Source organism: Sipha flava, unplaced genomic scaffold (assembly GCF_003268045.1).
Source record: "Sipha flava isolate LNK unplaced genomic scaffold, YSA_version1 378_pilon_pilon, whole genome shotgun sequence".
NCBI classification, from domain to species: domain Eukaryota; kingdom Metazoa; phylum Arthropoda; class Insecta; order Hemiptera; family Aphididae; genus Sipha; species Sipha flava.
In genome coordinates, this window is record NW_020273085.1 from 264,829 (window position 1) to 282,966 (window position 18,138).

Consider the following 18,138-nt stretch of genomic DNA (forward strand, 5'->3'; position numbering starts at 1 on the left):
TTTTTTCTTTTTAAAAAAAAAACAAATGTACCAACTAAATGGTATAGTAATATAAGGCAATGTCAAAAATATGTTGATTCCTATTTTTTTTTTATTTCATTTTAACTATTTCCGATATTCTATACTTATTTTTTCTAAATAAAAATACTAAGTTTTTGATTTTTACTTTTTATATATGATATTTTTAAAAGCAGAGGCCCGCAAAAAACCTTGCCACGGGGCTCGACGTGGCTCTCGACGGCCCTGACTATTCCTACCTAAAGTACTTGTACAATTGTACGTTCTGTGATTGTACCTATTTAAAAAACTTAAGAGGCAAGATTTTATACAATAAAAAAACGATATTAAATTTTACATTTATAAATGAATTCATGAGTTTTTCCAACAAATTACGTTGAATTTTTGAATTTTGATTATGTGTATTCTCCATGTGCAGTTTAAATAATATGTATACATTTCTAACATTTTATTTAAACCTATATAATTTTTTTTTTATTGTAGGGGGGTTAAAACCCTATAAACGCCCCTGGTTTGCCACTGGTTAAGCCCCATACTTTAAGTTGATCCAGTACCCATTAAACTTTTCGATGGCCCTGAAAACAGCTTAACATTTATTTATTGAGACAAAAAAACATTAACAGGTAGCTCAATAAGTTGATAAGCAATCTTACCAGTCTTTACCGCAAAATTGATTATATGCATAAATTATAATAGTCACTACGTTCATAATATCAAATGTAAGTATTGGTGTAGCCCCAAAATATTGGTTGCGTAAACAAAGATTTGTTATTATTTGTTATTTATAACCTAACCTTAATGTTACTTTTAAAAATATAAAATTAAAATATCAATATATTTTAAACTAAAATAGAATATTAAATACTAATTATAAACACTTCTAATATTCTTTAGTAGCTCTCAATGTAACAGGAAGGGAAGTATTTGAGTTACCTAACCTGTTGCTTTGTTTGTATTGTCTAACGCTATTGTTTAACAATTATTAGATTATAGTTTAGTTCTTTATTTTATTTTCAATCTTGACTTCTTAACGTTCAATAATTTCGTTGTGGAAATGTGTATCAATTCGAAAATTATTATTTTCTAATACTATACTTATGCGATTACTCCGTAATAACTCGTAAAAAAGTAAGTAATCGTACTAAGTACTATTTTACTTTATTTTTATAAATAATTTTATATTTTATTTATGATTTTTATATTTAATTCCCTTGTTTTATGAGCTGTATATTGTAATCGTGTATATATTAATATGTGAGGGGAACTGGTACTTTTTCCTCAAGGTAATTTGGGGGAATTGGGATAAAATAGGTACTTTAGGGAGAAACTGATACATGCCCATAATAATAGAACCACAAAAATCTTATCAATATGAATTCTTTTTATTATTTAAATAATAAGCAGTGTCGTATATGCCAATCAAATCGTTTGTATAGACACAAACATAAAACTTGAATTAAAATAACACTTGAAATAACGATTATGTTTTCCGAATTACATGATTATTACAGAACACCCTTTGTTCACAAGTCTATATTTTATTAATTTTCTTTACTCAATGGCGCCGAACTTCTAAAATTTTAATAATACCAAATAAAAATACAACGGATCAAGCACTCCAGCGGCCACAAGCCTAAATGTTTACTTTGAATAGGAAAATAATTTATGCTCACAAATTACAAACATGATTCATACTATAATAATCGGGCACGTACCGGCAGATACCGTACTGTTTCGCAAAATATTTTATAATGTGTTTTAATTTAGATAATTCACATTTGAATGTTTCCGTTCTGTTCATATAAGTACCGATCCGATAAAGTCCGTCGGCATTTCTCACGAGGTCAGAAGATCAGCCCCTCTGATCCCTGACCTCATTTTAAAAATATGGTCAGACCGCGGACTGACCTAAGCATAGGGTTCGATGTCATTGGCTTTATGTAATTGAGCTTATTTATTGCTTACATGCTAGTTAACAGTATTGATAAAATTATTATTTTACAATTGTTTTCTAATATTCTAAAATTGTATATTAAAATATATCCTATTACGACATGAGTATATAGTCATTTTTTAATGCATCTTATTCTTCCTATGACCTGGATTTATTGTTATTGATATTGCTTAATACTACAGTAGTAATACTAACATTTTTTTTTTAATCATACAGAAATTTAACATAAATCTTTATGTTTATTAATAATTTAATAGAATTAAATTTAGTTTTGTTTTTTATATAAATTGTATTGAAATATTTTTCAAAATTGGTCTATTTTATTTATTCATTATACTAGGTACTTTTTTAAAATATTTGAGCAATTTATAAAATATAAATTCTTTACGTTTCATTTGGTAAACAGTTTTTACTTTTCTGATAACAACTACCAATTTTGATTTTTAAGTAAAGCTATTTTTTATTTCTTATGGAAATATAAATAGTGTTCTTGATCGTATTATAAAATACAATTTATTTTTGGTTAATACTATTCTACGTTTATCAAATAAATTATAACCGATTGAAAAAAAAAACTAAAAACATAAATATTTGTTTCAAACTTTGGCTCTAAAAATAATGAAAATTAAAACAAAAAATTTAACAAAAAAGTAATGCGCTACATTTTAAAAGTAGCGTTGGGAATAGCGTGCTACAATTCAAAAAAGCAGCAGATAACAATAAATCAGACACTTTTTTTTTAGAAGTAATTAGCAAGCTATAGTAAAATAGTACCGTCCCAACCATTGACTTGAGGTTAATAGATTTAAATGTGGTGTTTTGCTAAATATTGCGCGTTATCCGAAAAGGATTTTAGTTCATTAAAATCCTTCGATAACCCTACTATAACACCCACAAGAACCTATTTTTAAGTATTTATGGTCCCTTGGTAACATAGATGAAAAATAAACCAGTTATTTTGTAAGAATTTGTTAAATTTCGTTGCGTTATATATTTTTAATCAAAAAAACCATATGACAGTGTGGTAACTAACGTCAATAAAAAAAGATAAAAGAAATAGTTACCGTGATAAATATAAACATAAACATTAAATCTATATTTTATAAACATAAATAAATTTGAAGTGAACTTTTTTTTATTATTTTTTTACATTTCTTACGTCACTGAAAACTTTTTATTTTATTATGTAGAAACTGTGTGTTACTTTCTTCAATTTCAATCACTCTGTACTTCCAACACCAAATGGAAAAACCAAAAATATTTTTTATGCACTCACGTTACGCTAAGTTTTAGCATAAATGTTAACTATTTTAAGTTAGTTCAAGTACCTATATCATGACGAACGGAATTGTAAAAAAACTGAATAGTATCCACGCTATGTACATGCATATACAGATACATTGACACATGTATATGTCTCGCACACATCATAAACTAGTGAATTGTTTTCCTAAAAATGATTTGGTTTTCATAATATATTATGAAAAATATACAATACACGTATGTTCATCTGCTTTTCTGTAATTACTGTCACTACCACTACCTAACCGCCATCACCGCCGACGACGACGAACATGACATTCTTTAAGCAGACCACATTTGAGCATGACCCTCAGCGATAAAACACATCCATAACAAAAATATTGATCATTAAACAATGTAGTTTATCATAGGTACATTTTTACCAATAAAAATAAAATAATCTACAGTATCTTACCTTTTATTTTCCACATTTTTTTACGGCAAATTATAGATTTTAAATTACATACATATCATCCATTTTAAATGTACAGAGGTTAGGTAATAAATACATATACAGTGAGGATAATGAAATATAATGAAGCTTAGCAGTAGCAAAGCAATAACGGATCAGCTTGTTTGATACTCGTATAAACTATAGGTAATTTTTGAAATCTCATCAGCGTTTTTTTTAATCGTTTATTTTATAACAAACCGTGTGAAAAAACGCTAATTTTATTTCTATGAACACAAATTGAAAAAATATACAAAGCCTACGACTATCACTAGTATACCTGTTGTCTGCTGCCATGTAAAAATATTTCAACGCTCATTTTATTTATTATTTTAATATCATTCATGATGTATCATGGTATCGCGCTCCAAACATCCCCTTAAAATATAAATATACATTGAACCTCAACGGTCTCATACTTGTCATACTCGTACTACTTTCGAGGGAAGAGATTCAAAAATAAATATTTTTGAAGATTTTTTATTCTTACAATACATATATAAAATAACAAATATATAATATAAATTAACAATACGTATTTGAATATATAATACAAATCATATGTAATACATAAAATCAGATATTGTATTACTATCGTATTAAAAGTGGATGAAATTGAATGAACGGTTTTTTTTTCGTTGAATTAATTATATCCATATATTTGGACTTAATGCTTAAAAATACTATAATTTCAAACAACTATGAATGAAAAAAAAGGAGATATTCTCCTTACCTTGTAATGATATTATGTACATAGTTAACCTTAATTACCCTACAATGTTCGATTATTCATAATGCATGAAAACAAGCACGACACACTATTCACAATCTTTGTACGAATTTAAATAGTTATTCCAAGCATTATTAGCAGAAATATAAATATGTATATTATAAAGTAAAAAAAAATATATTATTTAATATTGTGCAGATGAATATTATATTTTGAATATTATGAATACCTATTATATTTTGATAACAATACAATACTTTCACCTCTAGCATGCGAAAAATTATACTATATTCGTAAAAAAAACAACATAAATTACCATTATCAACAATCATACATTGATGTAAAAAAATGAATAGTAATTTTAATTTTTTTTTTCGCTGGGTACGAAATATTTGAACCCTGAAAATATAAGACTACGTTATTTAAAATAAATTTAATCACGTTTAAGTAAACTATTATAATTTGAATAGAATATTGATCGAAGAATGTATTAATTCAACACTAAGATTGTGTACTATAAACTACAACGTGTACATAAATCCGAATAAAAAACAAACACTTTTAAATATACAATTTATAATCTCTGCAAAATGTATTATTTGAACGATTATTTTGTTGAAAAAAATTGCATAAAATAAGAACTATTTATAAAATATAATTAATAAAAATAAAACGTATTAGTACCTCAAACAAAAAAGTATTGAAAAATGTACAAAAAATGATGGACATGTTGTTATCACAAATCGAAACAGATTTTTTTTCACGTGTCTTTTTATGGTTACAAAATACGTATATGAAATGGCTAGAACTTTTCAATCATAATAATTTATAGAAATTTACTTATTAGTTACAATCATGAGGTTAATTAATTATGGTATCACAAATGTAAATGCAAAATCTACTCACAATATTTATTATTAACACCAGAAAATCGATCGGATTACTCTATTATCTGTGAAATTACAGGTATTCGGTAAAAGTAATTTATTTTTAATTTTCTCAACTTTACTACTTTTTCTATTACAAAAATGTTGTCCTTGAAGTAGATTCTTTGGTGAATGAAAAGTGCATTTATATACGTCACAAGGAAGGGAATTTTTTCATTAACCTTGAAATTAAGTGCCCTACTAATGTATCATTTACATTTGAACAGGTACTGAAATTCATTATCGTGGTTCGAAGTGTTATGCACATACGAATGCACATACATCGCGAATGTCCTATAAATTCTAGGTATATTTTATAAAACGTTAAATATATATTGGTTTCTTTAGCGCTTAACATATCAGTTCGAAAACGTGTTTAATTGTATACGGACTTCATATTACTTTTAATAATAAGTTTTTTCTTTTTTTACTTTTTATACTTAACTATTGTAATACCTCGACAAATATCAAATTAAAATTATTTTATTATTAATTTTATATGTTTGCTTAGATTTAAAAATAAAATCAATAATGAAGGACGTGTGATTTTTTTTTGTTTATTACAAGACTTTAAGATTGATTGAAAGAAATCTCTGAATTAAATCATAAGACAATCGTGGTAACGTACTTACTTATTTCTGTTATAATTTATTGCTGTAATAATATGAGATTGAAATATTTTAAATATTGTTCCTATGACATCTTCTAAAACCTCTTATTATGTTAGGATGAACCAAAACGAAGTAATCTCTACTAGAGAAGAACTCATAATTTATTTTAAAATCGTCTCTGACAGATCTGAAATCTCTTTATACATGTTATTTACGTATAAGATATTTACAAATATTCATTAAAGAAAAGTTTCCACTCCGTTGTCCATGACAATGCAGAAGCAGCGTACATAATTGGTATGGCGTCAAAGTTATTAATCTACCCTGGAATTTTGTACGAATACTAGATGTTACCTTTTGAACCCAATCTTAAATTATACCTTGAGCGAGACATTAAAATGTAATAGATTGAAAAAGATAAAAACACACATTTAAGTAAAATCTTCGTAGGTAGTATTTGTTAGTTAAAAATTTTTTCGCCTTGACAAAAATATCTCTTCGCTACAGTCAGCAATGAACGACGTACATTGTACGTACACAAAATAAATTTAAAATAATTAAAAACGCACTACACAAAAATATTTCATCTGTAAAATTATTTAATAAATTAATATACCACATTAGTTCCCATGTGTTTTTATTAGAAGATAGGTAGAACGTTTTCCTAATACATTCTGAGATTTCGAATGTTTTGATTATTTTTGTGTTCCAGAGACGGTTTGGCTGATATAATATAAAACATGGCAAACGTAACTCATGTGGATTTGAACAATTTCATCAGTAAAACGATGCATACATTTTCGAATTTAATTAATCAAGAGTTAAAATTCGGTAACTTATTGAATAAATTCGTTTTTTTTAATATTTAACGAAAATATCTGTATTTATTTATTTTTATAGATGAAGTAGCCGATTCTTGGGTGTTCATGCGCACACCATGGCCAATGTTCATAATTTTGGCAGCTTATCTGTTATTTGTATTAAAATTAGGCCCTAATATGATGAAAAATCGTGAACCATACAATATTAAACATATTATGATGATTTACAACCTTGCACAGACTGCGTATAATATCTACATTATATCCGCGGTAAGTTAAACACACGAAAAGTATTCAAATCCAACATTACTAGGATTTAAATAATAAATATTATTGTACTGTTACGAAATTACTTTTTAAGATCATATGTTTATTTGGGAATCACTTCAATGGATTTTTGATTAATTTAAATTTACATAATACGTAAAATTAAGGAATTGAAACTGGTAAAGTTTCCTATTGATTTTCATTAACAAAACTAACGTAATTCATTTTCATTCATTTATTTGTTGTTAAAGAATAATTATGTTACTATTTTTTCAGAGTACCGAATAATACAAATGTATTAGGTACTTGCTTTTACTATGCGAGTGTATTACAATAGGTAATCGGTACTCTGAAAAATTAGTAACAAAACCTCTCTTTAATAAAAAATAAATGAATGAAATGAAATTACATTAATTTAGTTAAAAATAGATGTTCGTAACGTTTTAAAAGAAATTATTAATTTACATTTATTACATAAATATTTAAACACTTACCATAGTTATAGTTTTAAAAAGTCAAAAGAATATAATACTTCGTAATTTTACGTAGGTAAAATAAAATAGCAGTAAGTACTAAAGGTACCTTTATAATCAGTGATGTGAATAAGAACAGTGTTGGGAATAGATATTGCAAAATTTATCTATATAAAGATGAAAGATAATATGTCCAAATTCATCTAAATAAAGATAATAGATAAAAAAAGTTAAAATATCTAGATAAAGATAAAAGATAATTTTATTTTTATCTAGATAAAAAAAAGATATTTTTAAAAAATGTTATTTTTTTGTCAATATTTCATATTCTAATAATATCTATGAAGACTCAATTATAATCAGAGGCGTATTTAGAAATGTCTTATTGGGAGGGGGGTACAAACAAAAAGTTCAAAGTATACATAGTTATAACTTTTCCATCTCAACAAAACTGTCGTTATTCATAACCAAATAATCAAAATACAAGTGTTTGATAGAAACATAAACTTTTATTACAAAAATTTATAATAAAACATATTTTTAAATATAATTTTTGTAATTACAATAACTGAAGACGTTCGGGGTGTTTATTAGCATATGCATCAACTACTTCTTCAGGTTTCATAATTATTTCAGGGTGTATATTAAGGCAGTGGCGGTGTGATGGCAGATTTTTGAGTCCCTGGATTCAAGTCAGTGGGTGGGTAGGTGGGTGGGTATTGACCATTGGGTATCGAGTGGGTATGTAGCATGTATAACGAATAGGGGGGAAGCTCTTTTTACAAGTTACCCTTAAATTTCTTTTTAGGTGGGTGGATGGGTGGTCAAAATCCTAACAGGACTCCCGAAGTAAAATATTTCACGCCGCCACTGTATTAAGGTGTATTCAGGGTATATACAATGGTAATCCGTTTAATCGATGGTATCATATTATCATGATATATTGATATTCCAGTATTTCACCGTGTGCCTGTGCGTGGAAAAGGGCCTACAATAATAAATAGTATAAAATATGGTGAATGGTGGGGGGACGGGCTCCTTGGACCCACCTCTTAAATACGTCCCTGATTATAATCATTATTATCAATAGGTACCTAGGTGTTTAATGTTTTTGTAGTAATTTAATGTACCATTAAGCAGTATTTATAAATAATGTACAATATTTAATGACAGTTGATCACAAAAATGTTACAGAAAAAAAAAATTGCTTTGTACGTATCAGGATAAATATAGAATACATAAAAAAATATTTTAAGTTAACAATATTGTTTTCCATATAATATTAATTTGATAATTTTCATTATTTTATAAGTAGTTACGACTTTACGGGTTCAAGAGTGAAGTAATAACTATTCAACGTATGAGTTACGTGTGTATACTAAAATCAAATACCTGCTATACTTGGAACTTTCATGGAAAAATAAGAAATTAAGTTTAAAAATACCAAAAATATTTACTCGACATAAAAATTCAAACAAAATGTCATACCAAGAAATAATAATTACTTATTAATAATCCACGAATTATGATTATGAATACAAAATCTATATGTATAAAAGAAAGTCAGGTTATTTACAGAATTTATAATTCAAGAATGGCTGGACCGATTTTGATGATCTCTTATTTGTTGAATTCGTCTCTGTACAAGAATAAAAATAACTCTAGTCTTGGCAAGAATACAGACAATTATCTAGATAAGTAAAAATATTATCTTAGATAAGTAATTAGATAACTTAGCGTTATTTATCTAGATAAGATAAAAGATGATAAAAAATCTATCTAGATAATTTATTTAGATAAGTCCCAACACTGAATAAGAAGTAGGGAAGGGAAGGGAAAAAAAATATGTGAACTACCTTATATTTTACATGCTCTCTGCTTATTTTATATTTACATTTGGCTAATGATTCAAATCTAATTTATATATTTTATTTATTTTAATGAATTTAATGTCTTAACTTTAAAAAAAAAAAAGTTATTAGAATACTCATTATTAACATTATCAACTAATTATTATCATGAATACTACAAAACTGAATTGTTTAGTTAAATTTAAATTTTAAATTTTAGGTATTCCTTATACCCGGCACATATACATACTTATTAAATATTGTATGCATTCCAGACGAAACAGAAAGTAATAGATTTTATAAAAGACAGGTAAGATTATTATATAAAACAATTATTTATACTAAGGTAATAATTTTTATGAAAAAAAACCACATTTTTTTTAATTAATAATTAATAATTTTAATTAAATTTTTTTTTTAATTTTTTTAATATACGCAATAAAAATAATTTTTAATTAGTTTAATATTTTAATAAAACATTGACTTGCATTCTATATTTGATGTGAGATTGAAAAAAATAATTAAAATATTTTTTATCTTTATTGAGTTGATGTCGATTGCTCATAATTTTCTTCGTTACATCCTTTGGCATTATAATTTTTTGATGAACTGATTGCATTTAATAGTCTTTGTTGTGTTAACAAAAAATCATACAAATCAATACAGGAATATTTTTTAAAATTATTTTTAAGAATTATTATTGCTTTGGCAGTAGGTACGAGAAAACGATTTTTTTTTGTCCGTCCATAAAATATTTGGGATGCAAATTTTCTTTCTATTGCTGCATTAGTTACTGGCATAGCTAAAGAATAATCCACAACCTTCCAAAAACTTTTATTTTTTAAAATTGTATAAATGCCATACCATCTTTCTTCAACACAAATACATTTATTTTGACATTCTTTTAAATTGTCATTTATAACAATCTTCATCTACATTCAAATCGATTTGATTTTTATAATCTTGCAATAGAAATTGTAAGCTTTCTTAAAGATCATTCCATACTGAACAACTAATAAGTTGAGTCCAACGAAATGTTTTTAGTATTTTAAAAGGGCTCTCCACTTTTAAATGTACAACAAAAATGTATTATTAAACTGGTCAGTTTATTCTATAATTTTTTTTTTCATGTATATATATTTTTTCTCTAATTCAAAGAGTAGTGATTTTACATTGGAAGTTAAAAAGTTTTGTGTTTTTTTTATTTTTTATTTTTCCACATATTGCTTCTAATTCTTCTAATACTTTACATGCAGAAATAATGTGCTACATTCTTGATATAGTATCGCAAACAACTTTTAACTGACTTTATATGAAACGAAATCATATTATTGAAACGGGGTTGCTAAAAAATGATTTTAAAATGGCTGGGCATTTATCATGAGAGTCAAAGTACGATTTTAAAGCTAGGCATATTCAAATAATTCTAGAAACATCTGGTTGTAATGATAGCCATCGTGTTTTTACACTTCCACGTATGATTTTGTATTAAGTATTTATAAAATCACAAAATTATTTTAAGGCTTCAACTCTAATAGTATAAATATGAAAATATTGAAATATTAACTATACATTCGATATCAATAGGTAATATATCTGTACTTGTTTGCATAGTGTTATGAAGGATATGAGCTGCATAATACATTCCACAAATATTAGTTTTTAAATTATTGTTTAAAATCGTAAAAACATTTTTTGTTCCTTTCCTTGCATCAACTCCAAAATTGGTATTACAGTTATCTCCAGAAAATGCAATAATTTTGTTAGATAATTTATACTTTGTCAAAACTTCCATAATAAAATACAACAATTTATCTGAGATTCTCCTTTCAATTTTGTAAATTCGAGAACTTTTATTTGAACTCCTACTTTAGGATTAAAATACCGAATAAGTATGGACATAAGTTTTAAATTTTTATGATTCGAAATGTCAATCATAATTGTGACAAAATTAACAGCCTTTAGTTCGTCTATTATTTGATCCATTGCAAAAGGAACCAATACGTTCAAAATAATCGATTCCCACTTAGTCATGCACAAGAAAATGTTTTTTCGTGTAACTTTTTTATTAAAGTTGTAGTACAATCTATTTATTTAAAAGAATGGTTAAGTTAGGCTAATGTATGAAATGCAAATATTCTTTCTTCCGCAGACCCTATTCTAAAAACGGGATAAAAAGCGTTCCGTTTTAATCGAGACGTATGGTCACCCTAATTTACACTCATATTATTATGATGAAAAACACAAACTCGTTGAAATATTAAAGAATTGAAAAAATTTGATCTAGATACTGGGTGTTCCATTAGTTCATTCTACGGAAAAATGATTTTCTATAATGTGTGTCCTTCTTGTGAAAAATACTCCGAGATATTTTTTAGTTATATAGTATTTTCAAAAATTGAAGATCATTTTATTAATGATTTCGTTCAAAAGATAATTTTTAGCATACTTCAATATTTACTTAATGTGTTTTAAATTTAAACAGTTCAAAAAAACAATAGTTGATAGTTGGAAATTAATTTTGAGAAATAAAACTACAAAGAACATGTATATTATATGCCAATAATTGTGCTAAAACCACTAATAATTTAAGATTAGCTTATTTTATAAAGCTATTTTACTAGTGATTTCAGAAGACTAATACTTAACTATCCGAAGTTAAAAGGGAAAACATTGTAGTACTAAACACTTTCAAATATTAAATTCAATGAGTGCAAAAAATTTAAATACTTTTTTTTCACAGGATTCGGATATGTCTCGATTGATCAATATTTTGGTATACTTTATAAAAAAAAAAAACTGAACTCGATAAAAAATAAATATTATTTTGGTAGTAATCAACTAAATTAAATTCCTTATCTAAAAATTTGCTATATAAAGCTCTTAAAATATTCCAAAAACCAACAAAAAATTACAACTTTTCAAAACAAATAAATGTCTTGCTTTTCTTAGAATCAAATAAAATATAAATAGTAACATTTTAAACAAAATGTATCCAAAATAATTAAAAATTGTTCATCTTCATGTATGAACACAATACACATTTATTAAAATCTTAATTTTTTTATTGCTATTAGTAATGATAAATAATAACAATACAGTAAGTCTTAAATTATGATTATTTTATTTACAGTTTTATATACAATCGTGGCATTTTGTTATATCGAAAGTATTTGATCTTCTAGACACTGTAAGTATTTTTTAATTAAAAAATTTAAATGCTTATAAATATTTTTATTCTAACTTAAAAGTGGTTAGCGTTTCCAAATTTTAAAATTCGGTTTCCTTTAAAACGCTAACTGAAAAAAAAATTGAAAAATTAATAGAATATAAACATCAGTTGTAAATAATTTAATTATATTCAAATTTTTAATTTAATATGAATGCTGTTGAATTAAATTTTTTTTTTCTTATTGTAATACATAAATATATTATATACTTACTGAAATTCTACTGTATCTAGTATAAAAAATAAATAAAACATAATACTTTTCACTTACATTAGATAAATGAAGATTCATCTTATATTTTGTTTTAGGTATTTTTCGTTTTAAGAAAAAAACAATCTCATGTGTCATTTTTACATGTTTATCATCACGTTAATATGGTTGTCACTACTTGGATTTTCTTGAGATTCATCAAAGGTAAAGATCAGCTAATTAAATTCAATAGTTAAAATAAATTTAATAATATGTATTTACAACATTTAGAAATAATTATAAAACTGAGATACGATTTTTATTGATTCAAATACAAAATCAATCAATCAATCAATAAATAACATTGATTTACAAAATATTAAGTTATTGGAAAATAGTTGTAAATATTTTTTTACCATTTCAAACTAAAAATGTATCCATGAAACTAAACACACACATTTATAGTAAATTATCAAAAAGAAACTTGAGTGTAGTATAAAATTGAATCGTACCATCTTCGTAAATTTGAATACAACTATTCATCGCATTAGAAATACAATTAAAATACCTACATTTTATGTGCTCGTAAAAATAATTACTATTAGATTAAATACTATGTATAGGTAATATTATAAAATTACTCTTGTGTATCAATTTCAATTAAGTACGTTTATAACTAAAAATTAGTTTATTGAGAAACTACAAATTCTTTTAAAAATAACTACTTCGAGGCTCGAAATAATCTTTATGATTCGATTACAAAAAAATAAAAAATAAAAAAATAAATAATACTATTATTCAACACTGTTATATAAATCGTAAGTTACAATTGTATTATAAGCATTTAAAGATAAACATGATTAACTTATCTCTATTCTTGAGATTTTAAAATGTAATATGATAATAATATTATAATATAATGATATAATAATTATATCTGTCTCTATAGACTGTCTGTAAAACAGATACATAATGTCACGTACCAATTTTTCAGTATAATATTAATATGATGATCTAGTCACTATCTTTATGTTTTTGTGATATTTAAAAAAGTTAAAGACAATTAAAAAAGCAAAAAATTAAAGCTTTTATAGTAATCAGTAGACTTATATCAATATATTTAAACGGCTGCATCCGAATTGCGTGCGGAAAAAAAGAACTATGTTTGACAACAACCGAATTGCGTGCGCGGTTATTTCGAGACACAGCCGAATTGCGTGCGTGGTTTCTTCATGACAGAGCTGAATTACGTGCGCATATTTTATTTAAAGACAACCGGTTTTTACCGAGCTGGATGTGTCGGTCGGAGAATCATTTATCTGTATCTAATATGATGGCTATATATTGGTATTACAAATATATTTCAATTTGTAGAAATCTTGAAAAATGTACAAACCGATGTTAATGTCAAAATTTGTTGCTCAAATGTAACAAAAAAACGATGGGAGGTATTAGAATAAAAAGATTATATTAATGACATTATGCATCAATTTTAAAATAAAATGTTAACTCATTTGAAATTTATTGAAATGTTGGCGTACAAAAATTTGCCAGTTGAGTTTTAAGTTTGAATACAAAACTCAAAATATATATATAAACAAACCTATTTTTTTCTATTTTTTTTTTCTTATTTTTATAATATTTAGACTGTAATTTTAAATTACATTTTTTGCTACTCATATAAAATATTTAAATATAATAGTTTTTACGAAATACCTAATAATTTTATTGTATTATCATTTGAATTAATATTGTTTTAATAATTTGTATTCGAAGAATAAATGTATTCTTTAATTATTTAGTGTAACTCATTGGTTCATTTAAAGGTAAAAAAAAAAATTGTCCGCAAAAAATGTGTGATCTGGCACACCGTGCGGCATCAACACTGTATCTCGCACGCAACTCGGCTCTGTCACAAAAAACCGCGCACGCAACTTAACCCTGTTATAAAAAAACCACGCACGCAATTCGACCCAGAAAACGATTTTCGCACGCAACTCGGAACCGCCGATTAAAACAATATTTAATAGATCAAGATTTTTAAATAATCTTTTAGCTTGACAATAATAATATTGTTTTAGATTGTTTTGTAAGCACATTAGTATTTATAACTTATGATACGGACAACGATCAAATGGTTGTAATCATTTTAAAAATGTATTTTAAATGATACGCTATGTACATTATTTGATCATGTTAATAATAATATTTTAAAGTCTTAATATTTATTAAATTATTTTGTTTTATTTAAAACTTCTAATTTGGCTTAACTAACATTTCATAATACAGTGTCTACAATTTGTTAGAATAATAAAAATAATTTAATGTAAACACAGGTCAACAAGGAGCTCTATGCGGTATTATGAATGCTACCATCCATGCGATAATGTATAGTTACTACTTCTTAGCAGCTCTGGGTCCTCAAGTACAAAAATATCTTTGGTGGAAAAAATACGTGACATGTTTGCAAATCGTAAGTCAAAAATCGTATAATTTGTATCCACCGGGATCACACGCTTGACTAATAATTAATATTTATTTACGTATTTCAGTACTTACTTTACTTTTTTTTTTTCAATTTACAGGTACAATTTATAGTCGGCATAATATACGGAGTATATCTCTTTATTTACGATTGTGATTTCCCGAGATTGTTCTCCATCTACATGATATTTGACGTACTTCTGTTTTTGTATTTATTTGTTGCATTCTATAATAGGACGTACAACCAAAAACAAAAGTCTCAATAAACTCGAAAACCGACAGAACACGTTAATATGTTAGATTAATTAATTATGTTACATTAATATGTAGACCTCGTCGGTAATTTATTATAAACTCAACAGTATACTATATTTATGTACTTACACACATTTTTAAGACTTTCTTTGGTAAAAATCATATTTTATCTCTTCTCCCTGAAGTATTCTCAAACCCCCATTTTTGCTCACACCTATAATTTGCATAGTAGTAATAAACATATATTTTAGAAACAAAATTATCTCCTTAATTCTATTTTAGTAAAGCTTTCTCCTAAAAATACGGGCTCGCTACTGCATGAATATTTCGACGAAGAGTGCGCAAATCATACATAATTAAATTGTATTTATTGCAAATAGTTTAGAAAAATAATATTATAGTTTTACAAAAAAATATTTGGTAATACATTGTATTAGCTTATATTTAAATTTGTCCATTTGTTATTTTTTTCATTTTTGCATAAGTCAAACCGAATAAATAACAATATTACGTGAAAAATATATAATATATTTTTGTGCGTTTTTTTTATTTTAAAAAACTTACAATAAACATATTTTTAAATGTTATATTTTTAAAACGCACAAAATTGTTACATTTTTTCTAACCCCACCAAAAAAAAAAAATTCTGGATATATCCTAATGATATAATTTAATAATCAATTATAGTAACCATACTCAAATAATTAGTAAATAATAAGTAAATGGTAGGTAAAATCGATGGAAATATATTTTACTACATTTTAGGCGAATAAAACAAAAAAAAAAAACGAAATAACAATAGATTATACTCCGTACAAAATAAAAATGATATTACATAATATTGCACATCATACTGTTCGCGTGTACACTATTTTATTAGGCGATCGATAGAAAATACATGGGAAGATGTGCGAGACCGAAACAAAACGTTTGACAAGAACCACTCGAAATCTCGTTAGCGATTGGTATTCTCGTTTGAATGAAGAAAATACTTGTTTAAAAAAAAACACATGTCCAAGCTTATTTGACCAAATATAATTTCTGTTTTATAGCCCGCAGTACCAGATTATTTAGAAGTTCCAATCCCTGTACCCCCAGATGGCCCGGACTATTTAGGATTGGCATCAAACCTCGATATTTCTATGGATCCCAGCGGCCGAATAAATAATGATAAGAATTTTCAATCAGATTATTCAGATTACACAGCAACCATAGAACTTTTTAATCAAAACGAATCAAATGATTTAGTACATAGATTAGCTTTTATACTTAAGGCGATACTGAAATATAAAAGTCTGAAACTGAAAAAAAAATGTCAACCGTATATCAGCTAAGAAATTGCGAGCATTAACTTGTTCTTATGTTTTTATAAACTCAACCAGAGAGCGTTATCACTGGATGTAACTGCCGTACTATATGGAAACTACAATACCACTTCGTTGTACTTAACATGTAACAATCAATAATTCTAAAAAAAAATGATTTATAATTGCACTAATGTATTCACTAATAATATACATCACTACGATAGGATTAAAATATTAGATACAAGGGCTTGGAACCTTTGTGATTTTTTCGATTTCGGCTCCAATTTTTTTCAAAAAAAATAAATTCGATACTGGTTTCGGTCATTAGTCTTATTTGATCTATTACGTAAAATGTTCCAGTATCAGTTTAAAATTAAACTAAATTAAATTACAAAAGGTTTATGGTAAATTTTAAGAGTATTATTTTTTAATATCCTTGACGATTTTACAAGGCATTTCAATTAAAAAATTAAATGCAAGTTGAATGGATGCCTGGGAAGTAAAAATAATAATTCAATTGACAAAATGTATAAGTCACAATAATCATGTGTACACTGTACTAAAAAAATTACTTCGTGAACTAGATAAATTTCGGTTAAACTAATCCTTCAACTGTATTGTCGTGGAATCATCCCATTCAAATTAAATTTGCTATTGAACTGATAATATTATGTTAGTGAACAGTGTTGGGACTTATCTAGATAGATTTTTTGTCATCTTTTATCTTATCTAGATAAATAACGCTAAGTTATCTAATTACTTATCTAAGTTAACATTTTTACTTATCTAGATAATTATCTGTATTCTTGCAAAAATTAGAGTTATTTTTATTCTTGTACGGAAACGAATCCAACAAATCAGAGATCATAAAAATTGGTCCAGCCGTTCTTGAATTATAAATTCTGTAACTAACTCGATTTTCTTTTATAAATATAGATTTTGTATTCATAATCATAATTTGTGTATTATTAATAAGAAATTATTTCTTGGTATGACATTTTGTTTGTATTTTCATATCAGGTAAATATTTTTGGTATTTTTAAACTTAATTTCTTATTTTTCCACGGAAGTTCCAAATATCAGTGGTGTATTGAGGGGGGCAATGGGGGCAATCGCCTTCCCCCCGAGAATTTTTAGACCAAGATAATTTTTACATAAGTAATGGATATTTTATTAAGAAACAAAAATTATGATTTATTTTATAGTATTACTACATTTAAAAACGTTTCAAATTTTACACTAATTTAAAAAACGCAAAATCCTAAATTTT

At 25.9% G+C, this 18,138-nt stretch overlaps 1 protein-coding gene across 3 annotated transcripts; it reads left to right on the plus strand.

Annotated features, from left to right (window-relative positions):
• The first annotated feature begins 1,011 nt into the window (after positions 1–1,011).
• LOC112688092 (elongation of very long chain fatty acids protein 4-like) lies at positions 1,012–15,811 on the plus strand. Of its 3 annotated transcripts, XM_025561108.1 has the most exons (9): positions 1,012–1,146; positions 5,893–6,000; positions 6,705–6,823; positions 6,893–7,083; positions 9,624–9,713; positions 12,537–12,593; positions 12,942–13,047; positions 15,159–15,295; positions 15,408–15,811. In XM_025561108.1, the coding sequence occupies exons 3-9, from the start codon at positions 6,733–6,735 to the stop codon at positions 15,570–15,572; spliced, it is 837 nt and encodes a 278-aa protein (XP_025416893.1). In that variant the 5' UTR covers positions 1,012–1,146; positions 5,893–6,000; positions 6,705–6,732; the 3' UTR covers positions 15,573–15,811. The 3 variants fall into 3 exon arrangements, with proteins under 3 accessions (XP_025416893.1, XP_025416892.1, XP_025416894.1); XM_025561107.1 differs by lacking the exon at positions 5,893–6,000; XM_025561109.1 differs by lacking the exons at positions 1,012–1,146; positions 5,893–6,000 and adding an exon at positions 6,197–6,289.
• The last annotated feature ends 2,327 nt before the right edge of the window (positions 15,812–18,138 follow it).

Coding starts and splice junctions, on each gene's coding strand:
- LOC112688092 (XM_025561108.1), top strand. CDS start 6,733: ATGGCAAACGTAACTCATGTGGATTTGAACAATTTCATCAGTAAAACG. Junction 6,824..6,892: donor TAATCAAGAGTTAAAATTCG/GTAACTTATTGA, acceptor TTATTTTTATAG/ATGAAGTAGCCGATTCTTGG. Junction 15,296..15,407: donor ACGTGACATGTTTGCAAATC/GTAAGTCAAAAA, acceptor TTCAATTTACAG/GTACAATTTATAGTCGGCAT.